General features: G+C 37.2%; 2 protein-coding genes across 2 annotated transcripts in view; one reads left to right on the plus strand and one right to left on the minus strand.

The window, feature by feature from the left end:
- The window catches only part of UBXN2B (UBX domain protein 2B), a 64496-nt gene extending 58953 nt beyond the window's left edge, over nucleotides 1–5543 (plus strand). Inside the window, exon 10 of the transcript XR_013814977.1 lies at nucleotides 4693–5543. The gene's annotated coding sequence lies outside the window, so the exon portion shown is untranslated. The remainder of the gene's footprint in view (nucleotides 1–4692) is intronic.
- CYP7A1 (cytochrome P450 family 7 subfamily A member 1) lies at nucleotides 217–9242 on the minus strand. The gene is made up of 6 exons (XM_079796657.1): nucleotides 8966–9242; nucleotides 7007–7247; nucleotides 5568–6145; nucleotides 4188–4318; nucleotides 2629–2804; nucleotides 217–1591 (listed from the first exon to the last, which is right to left on the minus strand). Exons 1-6 carry the CDS (start codon nucleotides 9043–9045, stop codon nucleotides 1292–1294), a joined length of 1506 nt encoding a protein of 501 aa, XP_079652783.1. The 5' UTR covers nucleotides 9046–9242; the 3' UTR covers nucleotides 217–1291.
- Between the last annotated feature and the right edge of the window lie 9411 nt (nucleotides 9243–18653).

An 18653-nucleotide genomic window follows, 5' to 3' on the forward strand; every position in this document is an offset into this window, starting at 1 on the left:
CACCTTTTGGTGTATGGAATGACATTCCAACCAACTAACCCACCTGGCCAGGGTCCTACTGGGCCTTTTTTAGTTCACTTTTAATAAAGTCCCCTCCCTCCCTGCTGTCCCTTATTGCTGCAATTCTGACTGGAATAAACTTTGGCTACTCCAAAAAAATGTTTAAGCATGCACATTCACACTTTTATTTCTGAGTGGTGAATCATTTCAAAATTATCAAACATTACAATATTTTCTTAATATTTGTAGTACAAGAGAAAGGTAAATATAATTGATATATAAATACATACAGGAATATCAATAAAAATATTACAGCTGATAATTCCCATACTTAAAATATTTTACCAAAGCATTGTTGTACACAGTAGTTAAACACCATAATATGGACTTAAATTATTTTTCTTTCAATTAAAAGTCATTTAAAGATAAAAAGTAATTTATTTAAATAGAATGCCGAAGTCACACACTCTTCTGATGTTTCATATCCAAAGCTCTTAAATGGTTATTTTCATCCAGTTTTAATTTTAAAAACATATCACATGAGAGCTTCATTGTTTTCTTTGATGCATGTTTAGTAATACCAGAAAACCGCCCTTCTCTGGAAAATAAATCTTCTCATTAAGATGGAATCAAATGAAAGTATAAATAAGATAATTGAAACTTGACATAGACATTAGATTTTCTAGAAAGCGTAAGTAAAACAAAAAGGAAAAAATATTAAAGCCATTTTAATGTTATCAGGACAACAGATCATTATTTTCAAATTCCTGAATACTGCATCTAAGGAAAACTTAAAAACATGTTCTTTTCATTAAAAAACATAACCCTTTAAAATATCCTTTATAATATACATCTACACCTGAAGAGTTCCACATCTAGTCAAAAAATCATGCAGTTTCACTAAAACGTGAATTTATAACTTTTTCACAATTGATGAGTGGTTTTTATAAAAGCACTTTCCTTAGGAAAAAAAAATCTGCCAATTGGAAAGTCTTCCTTTGGGAAAACAAAAGACTTTTTCCTCTGAAAATAATGAGGTTTAGTCCCTGGCTACATGAGCTTTCCATTAACTTACTCAAATGAAAACACAGCATTGTGCTTCTGAAAACTAGATTCTCTCATTAACACAGTCCGAGATAGCTTCTGGAAACCGTCACCGTGTTAGGGTTCACAAGCAAGCGGCGGTGACCACAACACCACCACTACCTGCATGTGTCCACGGACATGGGGAAGTGGTGGCATTCCACACGCTGTCACATCAGCTACTTTCCTCTTGCTCCCAGCCGTGTATTCACAAATGTTTGAACTTATATTTAAACTCGACATCATTTAATGGTGGTAAGACGCCCAAGCCTGCACGGGATTGGTCCAAAGGGGGACATTTAACATTGCTCTCCACAAACTCTAGTTCAAAATAGGAAAGCATCAGAATCAAAAATTGCTTGATTTCCTGGACAGCAAATAATCTTCCAGGACATATCGTCGCTCCTGACCCAAAAGGCATGTAGTAATATTTTAATTTGAGTCCATTGCTGTAGAAGGTGGTCTTTGTCTTCCCATTTTCATCAAGATAGCGATCATATTTAAATGTCTGCAATGAAAATACAAATAAAAACAAACCTATAAAGCTAGTTCTAAATAAATGTATCTCTTTCTTGACCTGGAAACTCCAAAGAATAATTTTCTTTTTAAAATCCAATTTATTAGTAATTTAGGAAAAACCCCACCATGAGTCAGAAAGCCATAAAGATCTGGAGCTTAACAAGAACTGCTGCCCTGACCGGTTTGGCTCCGTGGATAGAGCGTCGGCCTGCTGACTGAAGGGTCCCAGGTTCGATTCTGGTCAGGGGCATGTACCTTGGTTTCGGGCACATCCCCAGTAGGGGGTGTGCAAGAGGTGGCTGATCGATGTTTCTAACTCTCTATCCCTCTCCCTTCCTCTCAGTAAAAAATCAATAAAATATATTTAAAAGAAAAAAGAGATAACTCCTTTAAAAAAAAACAAAAAAAACTGCTGGGAACAGGAAAGCTTTATGATGCCTCCTGCCCTGCCTGGGTCACTAGTTGCTCAGTGAGGCAGAATCAGAAAGGAGAGTTCAGATCAAAAACTAGAAGAGTCGGTTTATTTATTATTAGTCTCTAAGCCTCTAATTTCCTGTATTTGGGAGCAGGCATTTTTCAAGGAAAAGCATATATTTCATATATATTTTAATTGATTTCAGAGAGGAAAGATGAGGGAGAGAGACAGAAACATCAATGATGAGAGAATCATTGATTTTCTGCCTCCTGCATGCCCTCTACTGGGGATCATGTGCCCTGACCTGGAATTGAACCATGACCTCCTGGTTCGCAGATCAATGCTCAGCCACTGAGCCACACTGGCCTAGTGGCAGCAGCTTTATTATCATGACTGTATATGTAATCTAGCAGAGATTATTTGATGACAAATATCAGGAAAAATGAAGAATTTAGGCCATTGTCTAGGTTTTCCAACATATATGAATATTTGACATAATAAAGGAGACCTAGGGCTTCCATAATTAAATCAATTCTGTAATGGTAATTTCCTCTTTATTTCCATCTGGGAGATATCACTTGGCTATTGTACTTTGATGAGCAGGCACTTACCAAAGGGTCTGGGTAGATTTCTGGATCTAAATGCATTAACTGAGGATACAGAGCTATGATGTCATCTTTGCGGATATTATAGGAACCGTCCTGGAGGTGCAAAGTGAAATCCTCTTTAGCAGTCCGGATGTTCAGGGAGGCACTGGAAAGCCTCAGAGACTCCTTGATGATACTATCTAAATAGTTTTAAAGGAAGAAAGGAGGCGAGGAAAAGTGGGAGGAGGGAGGGAGGGAGGGAAGAAGGAAGAACAAATTAAGTATTTAAAGGCCACATAATACAGAGTCTGAAATGCTTCTAGCAGCCCGTAACACACAGCTAAACAGACTGTGGGAAACTGGCCAGACACAAATTTCCCACTTTTTTCTGTTACCACTGTGTTGTGATCAATGACTCAGTTTCGTCTGCGTGTATCTTTTAATCTGATAATCTGAGTTAATAATCTTTTGAGAAGATATTTTGATGAGTAGAAACTAGACTTTCATAATTTCATAGAAAAATATTCTTGTTTATACATGTCACTAGACATCTAATATACAATTGGGAAAATCGATAAATCACTTTTTCGTGAATTATTCCAAGTTCATCGCTTTGGGGATTTAATCTACTGATAATACTTTAATATAGAAGTATTTTTCCATATGTTTAATGCAGCTTCAATTCAATGTTTACAAGAACCCGTTTCTGTCTTCCCACTATTTGATGGTGTGTGACAGTGCCCTGCTGCCTGGTAAAGACGTAAGGGGCAAACAGGACCACCCTGTCAGCAGCTGAAACATACCAACCGACTGAGAAGGTCCAACCTGACCTCCCAGCCTCTGTCCCTTTAATTGTCATGTTTTGGGTGCTCCTCACAGGGTTGTGTGTAAAATAATAGCATATGAGCCATTTATTTTACAGATGAGGAAAGCGAGGGCCCCAGAAGGGAAGTGACGTGTCTGAGGTCTCCCCTGTTGGGGCCCACTGTGGAACCTGTGCTTCTTGCCCGCCGCCCCGGCCAATCCCTTCCACTAACACACATGGCCCTAAAAGATGGCTTGGTTTCTTTCCTATAGACAAAAAGAAAAGTCTTTCTTACTATAAAGGCATATTTTTTTGTGTTTCTATAAAATATGGAAGCAAAAATAAGAAAAATAAAACCTTCAGTCCCATTACTTAGCCCATGCATCTACTTGTAGTTTCTTGATGGTGCTTTTTTTCCTCTTGATGTCATGAAACGAATAATATGCTCCCAATTAACTGTAAAATTCGTGTAAAAGTAATTACAAAAGAGGGAGTATAGAAGTGCAGAGAAATGGTTGCGAGTGTGGGGTCAAGAGTCCCTCCCACATTAATGTTGTAATTGGTTCCACCATTCCATCCTAGACAGCAACGTAGCCTCTAAGTGTCGGTCTCCTTACTCGTTATATGGAAGCAGTAACAGTCCCTAACCCAGGATCAAAAGAGACAGCACATGGGAACTACTTAGCATAATGCCTCGAACTGGCAAGTGCGTAGTATACTGACAGTTACGGTTAGTAGGAGGCAATAAGCGAAATGTAACAAAGTAAGTTAAGCGTACCTAGTACCGGCATGTCATTCAGTTGCATCTGATTCAAACAAATAGGTTGGTCTTCTAAGCTGATTGTTTGACCAGCACTCTCCAGTGTTTTATTCACTTCTTCAGTAGCTGCTTTCATGGCTTCAGGGCTCCTATTAAAAGTTAAGAGAAAAGAAATGTGCATAAAATAAATTTTTTCTAAACAAAAAACTCTGCGAAGTTAGGCTTTCCCCCTGTCTTTTCAATGGGTGACCAAACTACCAGAGAAGGTGAGAGATGGATATTTCCTTAAAAGGACCTTGCTGTGTAGAAGTAAAACTTTGGCCAGATTTTTATGAACAAATGATTTTAGTAAAGATTAAGTGATCAAATTAGTCACTTACATGGCTACTGAGTAGACAGATTGCATCCAGCATAGCAATTGCGAAGTACTGGCTACATTGTAAATGCAAATTTAAATTTACTCCTAAAATCTGTACCACAGATTCAGGCAGAACAACAGCTTTTCCATTTATAACTGTTCTAGCACTTTGACTTGTGAAATGAATGCTGCTCCGTTTTCACGCATGGAAATTGCCTGGCTCCTCAGAACCCCGGTAAGGAATTCACATGACATGATTGCAGCAAATGACTCTCAGAGATGCTTGACTGGTAAGTATGTGTGAGATCGCCGTACAGTGGCTGCCATTACCTACATGACATTAAATTGATGTTGTAAGCTTACTGTAGATATGTGACTGTGTCCTGCACAGAGCCCTCTCACGTAAAAACTCTGGAAGACGTTTAGCATTTGAGACAGATTGGTAATGGGTTTTTAAATCTGAAATTATTTTGAGAATATTTTTTAGATTGCACACATAAAAATATCAGCCATCAGTGGAATTTGGCATTTCCGATCCTAGGGAATAGTAATTTTGTATCTATGTGATACTAAACATCCAATTTAACTGTAATAATTCAATAAACCATTTGAATGCCAAATTTCCGAAACAAAGACTTGGGAAGGAAATCATGCTTGTGTAAAATAAAATGTTACATACATTTTATGTGGGTTTTTTTGCTACGTACAGTTTTAAAAGGCAAAATCTAGCTAAATCCCATCAAGAATAATTGATCCACAGCTATTTTAAATAGTAAGACAGAAATGACTGAGTGAAAAAACTGCCCTTTTGTCCGGAAGCCAGTAATCTCTTAAATAGACTTTTATGTTTATGAAGAACCAGCAGCCTGGGGTTAAGATCAAGGGGGCCTGAGGGGAGCCTGCACCAGCCCGTCCTCTCCCTGGGAGGCGCTCTGCTTCTCTCAGGCATGTTTACCAGTCACAGCTGCCTGTGTTTTTTTAATGGTTGCATTTCTGCCTCCGACTGAGAGAAAGAAAGAACCGAAGAAGTTGCTCCTTACCTCATCATTTGAAATAAGCTCCAGAAAGTGGCCGGAATGGTGTTTGCTTGTGACGCCCACAGGACAGCGAGTTGCGTCTTGGCCTTCTCCATGTCATCTAAGGTGGAGAGCATGTCATTCAGAAACCTGACCAGTTCTGACATGTGGTCTCTGTTTCCCAGGTTCTCATGCCTTAAGCCCTCAGCCAGTTTTTCCCGGGCGTGGTGTGCGGTCTTGAACACGTGAATGGGGAGGCCTGCTACCAGGGCCGGAAAGATTTTGTCAAACTCCTTGAAGTTGTCGAGTTTTTTTAGGATAAGTGCTTTCTGTGCATCTTGTCCCATAAGGTCTCTGCCAAAGAGAGTTAGGTACCCAGCTTCGAACATCACTCGGTAGCAGAAGGCATACATGCCTTCCGTCACCCAGGCAGGCATCTTTGGCTCAGGTGCGGCTGGAGGCCTCATGATAAGTTGCAGGTTTTCCATCATGGCTTCTGTGAGGGAATTCAGGGCATCGCCCTGCAGAGTTTTGATGAAAGCTTTGTTTATGTTTTCAGTGGTGTTTCCGTCACTCGGGTCAATGCTTTTGTGCCCAAATGCCTGGCAATAAACAAAATGTGTGGGGAAAAAAGAAATTAAATCTGACCCAGTGCTAGTAAATAGCTGAAAAGCAAATTAGTACTTTCATAATTGGGAAAGTTTCATTTTTTAAAAAAGGGGGGGGGGGTGGAAATTGGCCTCTCCACATACTAAGTTTCATAGCATTTTACTAATAAATGGCCAAATCGTACCCTTTCTTTATGGCCAAGTTTAAACCCCAGCTCCGCAGTGAAATTTCCCTCCACCACTCTGTCTATTTCTTGTTTTTATTATCCTGGGCATTTATTTGCATGTTAATTTGGTACTAATCAATAATGGTTTTTAATCATTAGTTCTCTTTTATATTCTTTGTGGATGAATTTTAACCAGACTTCAGTTTACTTAGAGGCAGACACCATGTCTAGTATTGCTTTGCAGAGACTCAGTTAATGTTCGTAAATTGTTTTCTCTATAAAAGAGCCTCTTAAATTACATCTAAGTGATGCCAAAATATCTGGTCAATTCCTTAATGAGATTAAACAAAGGTATGGCATGCGTGTGGCAAAACTCTTGTTCCATGTTCAGTTCTTACCACATTCACTCCAGGTGTTGTATAGACATGGTTGACATGAGTGAGTTTGCAATATCTTACTTATACAGTGTCATCTGGCTCAGTAAAATAATGTTTATTTCACTCTCATTAGCTGGTTAAGAAATTACAAATCTGTACCTATTTCAACTTTTTAAATGATTAGCACCAAGAGGTCCTATCTAATCTGATTATATGTCTAAGGCTCTCCTAGTTCCTCAAAATGACGAGGTAGAGTGACATATTAAAGAGTAGAAAATAAACAGAATGCTGTAAAATGCACAAGTGGTTACCTTTGCAGAAGTAGTGAAATGAAATTTTTTCCAATCGAAGTATTTGCCATGGCACAGCACTTTCTGGTATGACAGGGGGTTTGTGATGAAGTGGACATAGTTGCCCATCAGTTTGCAGGTGAAAACAGGACCGTGTTTCCTTTGGTTTGCTCTGAGGAACTCAAGAGGGTTGGCACCAAACTGCAGAGCACATCCCAGGTAAGGAATCAGCCCGTTCTCCAGAGGAGGCTCACCCATTTTTCTACAGAGAGACACAAAAATATGGTGGTTATGGAAAAGGACACACTTTTATATGACTCGGTTTTTAAAATTTTTACTACTGACTTCAAACTTCAAAACTACAGTTTATAGATATGTTTTAGTGTTGATGGGGCCCCGCTCTTTTACTAAAATAATGGGTTTATATTAACCTAGAAAGATGACATGTTGGTGAAAATGGTTACCAAATCCACCCAGCCAGCCATCCATGCTTACATTCCACCACACTTACTGAATACCCACTCCATGCTAGTCAGTAATGAGGATAAAAGGCTAAACAAGGTCAACAAGATGATTGCTCTCAGTACAGATACCAACCTACGTTCTAGCATTTATATTTTTTCTAAGTGTCATTTACCCAAGTATTGGATTGTTTTCCTTAAAGATATAGAATACTGAATAACAGAAAGGATTGCATGTTATACTATGGTGATCGTTAAAGATAAGAAGAGTCTCATTTGAGAAATTAGCTTATTATAAAATAAAGTTAAGTAAGATAAGTGTTAACAGAATCATCGATTGTAATTCAATAGTCTTTCATGCTACTTTAAATGTTTTTATTAAGGATATGAACATTCCTGAAACTAATATAATTATGTCAACTGTAATTGGAAAAAAAAAAAATGGCCCTAGCTGGTTTTGCTCAGTGGATAGAGCGTTGGCGAGCAGACTGAAGAGTCCCAGGTTTGATTCCAGTCAAGGGCATATGCTTGGGTTGTGGGCTCAATCCCCAGTGGGGGACATGCAGGAGGTAGCCAATCAATGATTCTTTCATCATTGATGTTTCTCTTTCTCCCTCTTCCTTCCTCTCCGAAATAAAAAAATATATTTTTAAAAAATGTATTTTTAAAAAATATGTTTAAAAAAACAAACAAACAAAAAACCTAGAAACTATCAGGCCTGAATTAAAGCATTTTAAGGAACAAAAAAATACTAGTAAAAAGTATAGAACACGTAACAATCTACATAGCTGAAGATATGCTGTGGGAAATTCTATCTTTTGGAGATTGACATAGAGAATATTTACATACTCTCCATATCCCCGAAAATACTCTTTGAGACCATCAGAAGTTAAACGAAGGCTATGCATCTGACTCTTTTTGTATTTCTTGCGTTCTTGAACCCATTATAAATAAATGACACATAAAAATAAAAGTGATGTCACATACATTTAGCAGTTTCTTAATTCATCATGGTCAAATATCTTTACTAAGAAAAAAATAATAGAATGATCAATGCAGGCTCTGTGCTCTTATCTAAACTTAGGCTAAGTCTATATGATGCACAAGAACTAGCTGAAAAGAGAATACTTAATCAGAGCATCTATTTGAAGCACATGATAGAAATCCTTTTCATGGCAGTTCCACTTACCGTTGTATCCTTACTAATCCAGATTTCCTCTTTATATACACACATAAAATACAGAGATATCATAAAATTGCTGTCAGTTAATGTTTAACAAGTTAGTACATTTTTGCATTGCCATTGGTATGCCAAAATTAAAAAGAAAACTATCATTTTATCTTTTATTAGATATAACTAAAAAGATACCACTAAAAATTTAAAGTAAAAACTTTTTAATTTGAGAAGAAAATGTTAGTGTATGTAAGTACAGAAAGTCAAATTTATTATATAACAATGAAAGTAAAAGAACATTAACTGAATGAATTAAGATGCAATTTAAAGATAAAACTTTTTTACCTTCTCCTCATTCCAAGAATAAGCCACAAACAGCAGCATATTGCTACCACAATCCCCCAGATCAAAGATATGGTCATCATTTTGCAAATCTAATGCAAAACCTCCGATGAGGAGAATCTGAATAGAAAAGTAAGATGTAACTGAGCAGAAGCTGCAGCTAGACTTTTATACATGGTACAATCTTGCACTTGAGTGACCAAAGCAAACAATTAACCATTTGTTCGTCCTATTAGGAAAAAAAACACACAAAACTGGCCTTGAACTAAGTCCACAGGTATCAGAAGATGTTCCAAAACAATCAGAGACCTGCAATACTTGATAAGTTGAAGGTCTCTCAAACACATGTTGATTTAACGTTCAGACCTGGGAATGACAGCTAATATTACAAGGTTTGTATGCTTATAAAAAAACAAACCTTTTCAGGATGAATATATTAAATAGAGATATAAAACATAATAATTGAAAGACAAATGAGAATAAGTTATTATCAAACCAATGATTTGATCTGTTACCTTTTGAAAAAGAAATCAATTTAAATGATTTACAAGAGATACAGTGGTCAAGTTCAAAGAAAGAGAACTGGGTGAAATGTTTCTGGGGCTTCATGTTTCAGTGCTTTTACAAAATTATAGCTATTTACTAGATATAGTAACATGTTACTTACCTAACATCGTGAAGAAAGTATCCCACATAAACAGTTTCAATTAAACCATTTATGTAAGCATCAAAACTTTATCAAACATTGGGGGAGGAGGGGAAAGCTATAAGAAGTTATGGGGGGTAAAATGGTGATAGAAAAAAATAGCTATTTAAAAAAAGGTTATCAACCATATTTTTCTAATTGAAAATGTGTTTATTAATTATTTAATTGTTAAAGTAACACAACTTTATATCAAATAACTTAAAACTATCTGAAACATCTGGGTAGAAAGTGAAAGTCAATTCATAATTTACCCTTCCCTACTATCCCTCACTCAAAGGTAACCACAGTTAACTGTTTGGTATATATCCTTTCAAACTTTATTTCTATGCACACATATATATTGACTGAGCACCTATTCTGTGTCAAGACTCTTCCAAGGTATTCTGATTGCAGGTGTTCGTAAGATGGACAGATTCTCTAAAAGAGGCTCTATTTCAGTAGAAACAGATAATGAAACATACGGCAAGTGTTATGAACAAAATAAAACTAGGTGTGGAGAGCTATTGGTAGATCAGAGCAACTTGAGATATGGTGATCAGGAGGCTCTTCAAGGAAGTGATGATTCAGATCTGTATGAAAATGAACATCAGAAGGAAGAGAATTTCAGGAAGAGGGAATACCAAATGCAAAGGTTCTTATCAAGAATGAACTCGGTATATCTTTCCACAGAGCATTCCATTTATTGAGGTCAGGCAAAGAGCAGAAGAGGAGATGGGTGGGAAAGAACCAGGAGGAAAACAAGAAAATACGGTGTCTCAGAAAGAAAGAGGAGAACGCATTTGAAGATGAGTGATTATATCATATGCTACTCTGAGGTAGATCGAGTAAAAGGACAAAGAAATGGATTTGACATGTAGATAGCTGGTGAGTCACACAGAAACACACAGATGGGGTATATGAAATACCTTTATGTCATGTAAAACAGTAAATACATATTGTGGACATTTCCTGTGCAACACATATCTATGTATAATAGATATAAACCTTCATTTTTTAATGTATATCTAATCTTCCATTGATTAAATGTACTATAGTTTATTGATTCCCTACTGATGGATATTTAGTTTGTGTCCAGTTTTTGGCCATAGAACCCACAGATTTATTTCATCCTTTTTTTTTTTTTTTTTTGCCTCCTTAAACAGAGGACACAAACCATTTTTGTGTAATTTATGATCATAATTATTAATATCTATCACTGTTTTCTTAATTTCATTTACAGGTTTCTCATTGCTAGTGTATAGAAATAAACTGATTTTTGGATGTTGACTTTTGCATTCTATAACTTTGCTCAACTTTTTTATAGCTCTAAGAGGGTTTTGTGTACATGTGTATTCTTTAAAAATGTCAACATATACAAGATCATATCTCCTGAAAATAGAAATAGTTTTCCTTTCAAATATGTATATTTTTTATTTCCTTTTCTTGCCCAACTGCCCTGGATATAACTTCCAATACAATGTTGAGTAGAAGTGGCAAGAGCGGATGGCCTTGTCTTGTTTCTGATCTTGGGGGCAGGGGGCGGGGGGAGGGAGATTTAGTCTTTCACCATTAAGTATGATGTTAGCTGTGGTTTTTTTATAGATACCCGTATCATGTTAAGGCAGTGTCCTTTTATTTCTAGGGGTTTTTTGTTTGTTTGTTTGTTTGTTGTTGTTGTGTGTATTGTGTGTGTGTGTGTGTGTGTGTGTGTGTGTGTGTGTGTGTGTGTGTATCATAAAAGGGTATTGGGCTTTTGCTAAATAGTTTTTCTGCATCTATGAGGTAATCATGTGGTTTTTGTCCTTATTGTATTCATATGGCATATTTCATTGCTTGATTTTTGTATATTGAACCATATTTGGTAATGGTGTGCAGTGCTTTTTGTGTGTATTGCTATATTCAATTTGATAGTATTTGTTGAGAATTTTTGCATCTATATTCATAAAAATATTGGTCTGTAGTTTATTTTACTTGTAATATCTTTATCAGATTTTGGTAACAGATACCAGTGGGTCCGTAGTGAGTTGGAAAGTGATCCCTCCTTTTCTAATATTTGGAGAAATGGTGAAGTATTGCTCTTTCTTGGTAGTAGAATTAACCAGTGAAGCTATCTGGTTCTGAGCTTTTCTTTGTAAAAATTTTTAAAAATTTCAACTTCAATATTTTTTTTTGTTATAGGTATATTCAGATATATTATTTCTTCTCAAGTCAGTTTTGATATTTTGTGTCTTTCTGACATCTGTCCATTTCATCTGGGTTATCTGATTTGTTTGCATACAATTGCTCTTAGCATTCACTTATTTCTTTTCCCCTTTTTATTTATTTAATGTGGTAGTAATGTCCCCTCTTTTATTGTTTATTTTAGTAATTAAATTTTCTCTCTCTTCTCTCTTTTGGTCAGTCTCTAAAGGCTTGTCAATTTTGTTGATCTTTTTGAGGAACCAACTTTTGGTTTTGTTGATTGTATCTTTTTGTTTTGTTTTGTTTTTTAAATATATTTTTATTGATTTCAGAGAGGAAGGGAGAGAGAGAGAGAAAGATGGAAACATCAATGATGAGAGAGAATCATAGATCGGCTGCCTCCTGCATACCCCACAGTGGGGATCAAATGCGCAACCCAGTCATGTGCCCTGACCGGGAATGGAACCCTGATCTTCTGGTTCATAGGTTGACGCTCAAACACTGAGCCATGCCAGCTGGGCTCTATTTGTTTTTCTATTCTCTATTTCATTTATTTCTCCTCTGGTCTTTATTATTTGTTATTGCTTGCTTTGGGTTTATCTTGCTCTTGTATATTTTTTTCTAGGCTTTTAAGGTGAAAGGTTAAGTTATTAATTTGAGATCTTTCTTTTTTTTTAGTATAGGTAGTTATGTTTCCTTCTAAGCATTGATTTTAAAGCATTAATTTTTGGTATGTTTTTTATTTCATTCATCTCAAAATATTTTCTACTTTACTCTTTGTTTTCTTCTTTGATCCATTGGTTATTTAAAAGTGTATTTGTCCTAGCTGGTTTGGCTCAGTGGATAGAGCATTGGCCTGTGGACTGAAGGGTCCCAGGTTGCAGGCTCGATCCCCAGCGTGGAGCGTGCAGGAGGCAGCCAATCAATGATTTTTCTCTCATCATTGATGTTTCTGTCTCTCCCTCCCTCTCCCTTCCTCTCTGAAGTCAATAAAAATATTAAAAAATAAAAATAAATTTTAAAAGTGTGCTATTTAATTTCCACATATTTGTAAATTTCCAAAATATTTTTTGTTATTGAACTCATTCCATCGTGATTAGAGAGCATACTTTGTATGATTTCATTGTTTTAAATGTATTGAGGCTTGTTTTATGGTCTAACATATATTTGTCCTAGAGAATATTCCACGTATACTTGAGACTTTGTATTCTGCTGCTTTGTATGGAGTGTTGTATATATGTCTATTAAGTCTAATTTGTTTATAATGTTGTTCAAGTCTTCTAGTTTCCTGTTGGCCTTTTGTCTAGTTATTCTGTATGTTATTGAAAGTTAGATATTGAATCTCCTAATTATTGTTGTTGAATTGCCTATTTCTCCTGTAAATTCTGTAAGTTTTGCTTCATGTATTTTAGGACTCTTTTGTTAGGGGCCTATATATTTATAATTGTTATAATTTCTTGATGGATTGATTCTTTTATCGTTCTAGAATATCTAGCAATAATGCTTATTTTTTTCTATTAATGTGCATTTTTAGAAAATATTAAATATGTTTCAACCATAGCACAAACCAAAAGGTAATATAAAAATTAGTTAAATTTTGGTTGTTTTGGAGTTTTTTTCATTTTTGTCCCTAATGTACCAATACATTTGTGCTAGAATCTCTTTTGGTCTCATGGTAAGAAGCTAGGCTCATATCACCGTCTAGTGGACAACCTTGTGCACTGACACTTCTGTAGTTAAATTGGAGGAAGCAACCAACTCTAACTGAGGGAGCTGTAAACCAAAATTAATTTTAGACTTTTAAAGAATAAAAGGCATTTATCTGAGCAAAATGAGCTGCAGCCTTGGAGACACAGATTTAGGTAGCAACCTAAATTATCTTCCACGGAGACAAAAGGGAGGCCTATTTTTATCGAGAAAGTTCCCACCAAAGTTCCCAATTTCATGCAGATGAGGTTTCCAAATTGTGAGTCCAAATGATGCAGTTCTGATTGACGCAAACAAGGATACAGTTTGTGTAGCTCTGTTTGGACAGGGCAGGTCTCAGTCCATTGGCAGAAGGAGGAAACCGAGGTTTTCCGGGGGTGATTCACTCAAATGCTTAATAAGTGGGTTACAGTGCAGGAACCTCAATCTGAGGTTCTTCCTGGTACACAGAGGTGCCTCTGTCAGCAAATGCTGCTAGAATCTTTTTATTAATAAAATCTGAGCCCTTGGTTGATCACATGGGAATTCCATCTCAGCAGATAAATTTCTCCTCAGGGTTCACAGAACCATGACCTAGAATTCTAGAAAGCACTGTATAAATCCAACTTAAAGAAACAGAACTCAGTCTCTCACATCAGAACCTGGTTCATGGTTATACACTCAACCCCGGAGCCCACACCAGCTGGGCCAACCAAGCCACTTTAAAACGAAATAGGAACTGCCATCCCAGACAGCTACTTTGCATGTGTTACACTTCAAACCTTTGGAATGTTAAAACGGGACAAAATAATCTTTGGAGTGGGCCTAAAGCAGCATAGTATTCCAAACTATTTGCAAAGCTAACAGAAAAGCAGATATGACTATGGGACTGAAAATGTAAAACATTCTTTAGAATTGGCATCACTGTGTTACTTTATCTAAACTCATAGACATTCCTTTCTTCTATTCACATAATTATCCCCCTTCCTTTTCTCATAAATATACCTCTGCCTTCACCTCCTAACTGCAAAACCGAGTTTCTGCCTTAATCAGTGCTTCGCAATTTTTTTTTTTAATCTCCAATAAATACGTGTTGCCTCTTCCTTTGGCCTTTTATTTTTAGGTTAACATTATTAACTAAAGTTCTTAGCTTTCATTGGGATTCACCCTTTGTATTGCACCATTCTATGAGTTTTGATGAATGTACAATATCCACCATTACAGAATCAGTTGGAGTAGTTTCATTGCTGTAAAAATCTCCCCTGCTCCTGTTCCACCTCGTCATTACTGCCTCCCCTACAAATCCCTGGCAAACACTGATCCTCCCACTGCCTCTATAGGCTTTCGTTTTTTAGAATGTGAGAGTTGAAATCATATAGTATGTAGCCTTTTCAGATTGGCTTCCTTCACTTACAATATGCACTTAAGGTTTCTCCATGTCTTTGCATGGTTTAATAGCTCACTTCTCTTAATTGCTGAATGATATTCTATTGTGTGGATGTTGTGAAGGTTCATTGTGTGGTCAGTTGACTGGACCACCAGGTATCAGATACTTAGTTAAACATAATTCTGGGTGTGTCTGTGAGAGTGTTTATAGATGAGATAAAATTTGAATCAATAGACTGAGTAAAGCAGGTAAGCTTTCCCTATGGTCTGATCCATAAATGTCAGAATAAAACAAAAGGCTGAGCTAGAATTCACTTTTTCCGCCTGAGGGTCTCTAAGCTGGGACATCAGTTTTTTCTGGACCGTCAACTTCTCCGGTTCTCAATAATACACAAGTGGTTGTGTTTTTCTGAAGAACATGACTAATACAGATGTACCACAACTCATTTATGCATTCACTTATTGACAGACATCTCGGTTGTTTCCAATTTTAGGCAATTATGAATAAAACTGCTATAAACATTTGTGTACCGGTTTTTGTGTGAACACAAGTTTTTAATTCACTTGGGAAAATACATAGGAGCAGGCCTAATGAGTAACATGGTGGACTATATTTAGCTTTGTAATAAATTGACAAATGCTCTTCAAAGTGACTGTACCATTTTGCATTCTCATCAACAATGAATGAGAGTCTTTGTTTTTCCACATTTCTGTCAGTCTGTGGTGTTGTCCGTTAGAACCAGTTTTTAATAGTGCCATCATGTATAGCAATGATGTTTTAAAACTACAATCCACTGGTGGACAATTGGGATTTTGCCTTTCTGTGTGGTGTTTGGATTAAGTGGTTCCTTTGGGTACTTATATCTTGTTGATGAGAAGAACTTACAATAGGGTCCTGAACATTCTTGTGCTTTTTCTGTCCCCAGGTGTGACTGTGAAGCAAGTGGCAATATTGCTGTAAAAAGGAAAAATAAATGTAATTTTTGGTGGTGCACTCCAGGTAGGGCACCCTTCCATAACTGGGCTTGACTCCATGTTCTGTGATGTACCATGAATTCTTAATTTAACTTTGCACATTATATTGTCATGTGTCTTTTTAAAAATATATATTTTTAATTGATTTCAGAGAGGTAGGGAGAGGGAGAGAGAGATAGAAACGTTAATGATGAGAGCGAATCATTGATTGGCTGCCTCCTGCAAACCCCACACTAGGGATTGAGCCAGGCATGTGCCCCAACTGGGAATCGAACTGTGACCTCCTGGTTTGAACCACTGAGCCACACCGGCTGGACCTGTCATTGCATCTTTAATGGTAGAAATCAAGTTTTACTTATCATTGACTCAATTTCTAACCTATTCAAAATGCTCAATATATATAAAATATTTTGAAATAATACTGTGGCAAATAATGCTGATGGCCTCACAATATCCATTCTTTCTTCTTTAATAACAGAACTTCGGGAAATGTGCTTGTCTACATGACAATATTTCTTAGAGCCTTCTGCAACTAGGTCTGACCAATGAGATAGAATGTAAGTGTTCTCTGAAGCTTCTAAGAAGGCTTCATGAGAGGAGGGCTTGTGCCTTCTCACCCATCTGCTCCTCCTCCTTCCTGCTGTCTGGGATGTGGATGTGATGGCTGGAGCAGAGCAGCAATTTCACATCGTGAGGTGGTCTTACTTCTGGATTGCTTTTATGTGAGAAAAATCAATATCTATTATATTTAAGCAACTCTATTTTAGGTTTCTGTGTGCAACAGAGCATAATCTTAACTAAACCAAGCATATTTTCCTTGCTTGTACAGAAAAAGAAAGAAACATGGAGAGAGGAATGAGGAAATGAGGGGAAAGAGCAAACCCAAAGGGTGGTAGGATTCTAGGGGTGGTGTATTCCCTAAAGTCTTTCAAATAACAAAACTGAAGGTCTGTTCTGTTATCACATGTTTCAGCAATGTGAATGAGCTCACACACAACTGGTAAATGAGAAATAATATCAGGGTAATAATGCTGAAGTTGTATTGATTCATACACAATTTTCCCCAGCATGTGATTTCCAAGAAATCAGGAGCAAACCTTCTCCACAATTAAAGAACAAGCCTTAGCAATATATAAACACCTTAAGAAAGAGATCCTACAGAGCTTACTTCCATTAGAGAAAGCAAGGGCCGGGTTCGTGGTTTCAAGAAGTGCTATGCATTTATGACATTAAGCTATCTGATGAAGCTGTGAAGACAGATGAGGGTGTTGCAAAAATATTTCCCTCTGTATTGAAAACAAATGATGAAAGTTTCTGATTCAGGTTTTTAATTTTGATAAATTTGGTCTTTTGGATGTAATACCCCTAGGTCTCAAAGGAGAAAGTGCAACAGAGGCGGCTAGTGGAGATGAACTGAGTCGTTTTGTGTATGTATTTGTGTGTGTGTTTTAAATAGATGTTTATTGCTTTCATATTATAAAGTTGAGCAGTGTGGTGTGCCCCAACTCTATTTATCCCATATGTCTTGTTATTTTTAGTGTATGCTTTTGTAGAGTGCAAAGCTTTAAATGAATGCATGTACGATTTTATTAAAAAACTGTACTAAGAAAACAATAATTCCATCAGAGCAAACGATGACTAAGAAAATATTTCTCTTTCACATCTTAACCAATTCTTCAGTCAAGATTGGCTTTCTGGTTTCCTTTCCCTGTAATTTTACTTTCTTTTATCATCTAGAATAAAATCTTGAAAAATGCAAAGCTTTAAGCATTTTTACCTTCCATGATCCTTTTCTCGGGAAGCTACCAGAGGATGTGCTTTTCCAAAATGAGCGAGTGAAGGAGGCGATGCAGGAGTCAGGGATTCAGCCTAGAAAGGTGGAGTGAGGAGGAGGATGAAGACGATGAAAAGTCCTGGAAAACAGCTCTGTGGCTGCCGGAGAGCAAATTGCTCAGATGAAGTTCTGAGAGGGAGGTTCCCGGGGAAATGGAAGTGAGGGGATATGCTTGAGTTACATCCAAAGGTATTTTACACATCTTTTGGGGACACCAGGAAGAATTAGCTATAAGACCATAACCAGAGAGAGCCAGTTCTAACTGGATTTGAGGAACAATAGCTATGACAGTGCTTGCACCTCCCACTATGGAGAGTGGATTACACATCCTACCTTGGCTCTTAGAATTAAAAAATGGATGTCATCCTGTTACTTTTCAAGAGTTCCAGTAATAAATCTGTAGTTTTCCTCAGAGATTCACTTATACTAAGCACATGGAGTGCTTCCTGCTTTTGTGCCGTGGCATAGCTCTGTCTCCCAAAATCCTGGTCAGGAAGCCCCATCTCTGCCCCTCTCTCACGGGTAAATTCTGGTCATCCATGCTGTTCTTCCTGAGTATCCTTACCCAGACCTTTGGCTTCAGATAACAACAGCATACCTACACTGAGTGGCCAGATTATTATGATCTCTGAATGTATAATAATCTGGCCACTTAGTGTATATCCTATATAATAAAAGGCTAATATGCAAATTGTCTCCTCGACCAGGAGTTCGACCAGCAGGCAGGCTGGCCAACCGCCCATGTCCCCTCCCCCTGGCCAGGCTGGCTGGACCCCACCCATGCATGAATTCATGCACCGGGCCTCTAATATATATACTGAGTGGCCAGATTATTATGCACTCATAGATCATAATAATCTGGCCACTCAGTGTATTTCTCCCAGTTTCCTGTGTCCAGCCTAGATCTCGCACCTGAAAGATTCCCCTGCTCATTTTATACAGCC

This window comes from Cnephaeus nilssonii (genome assembly GCF_951640355.1).
Source record: "Cnephaeus nilssonii genome assembly, chromosome: 18".
NCBI lineage: Eukaryota > Metazoa > Chordata > Mammalia > Chiroptera > Vespertilionidae > Cnephaeus > Cnephaeus nilssonii.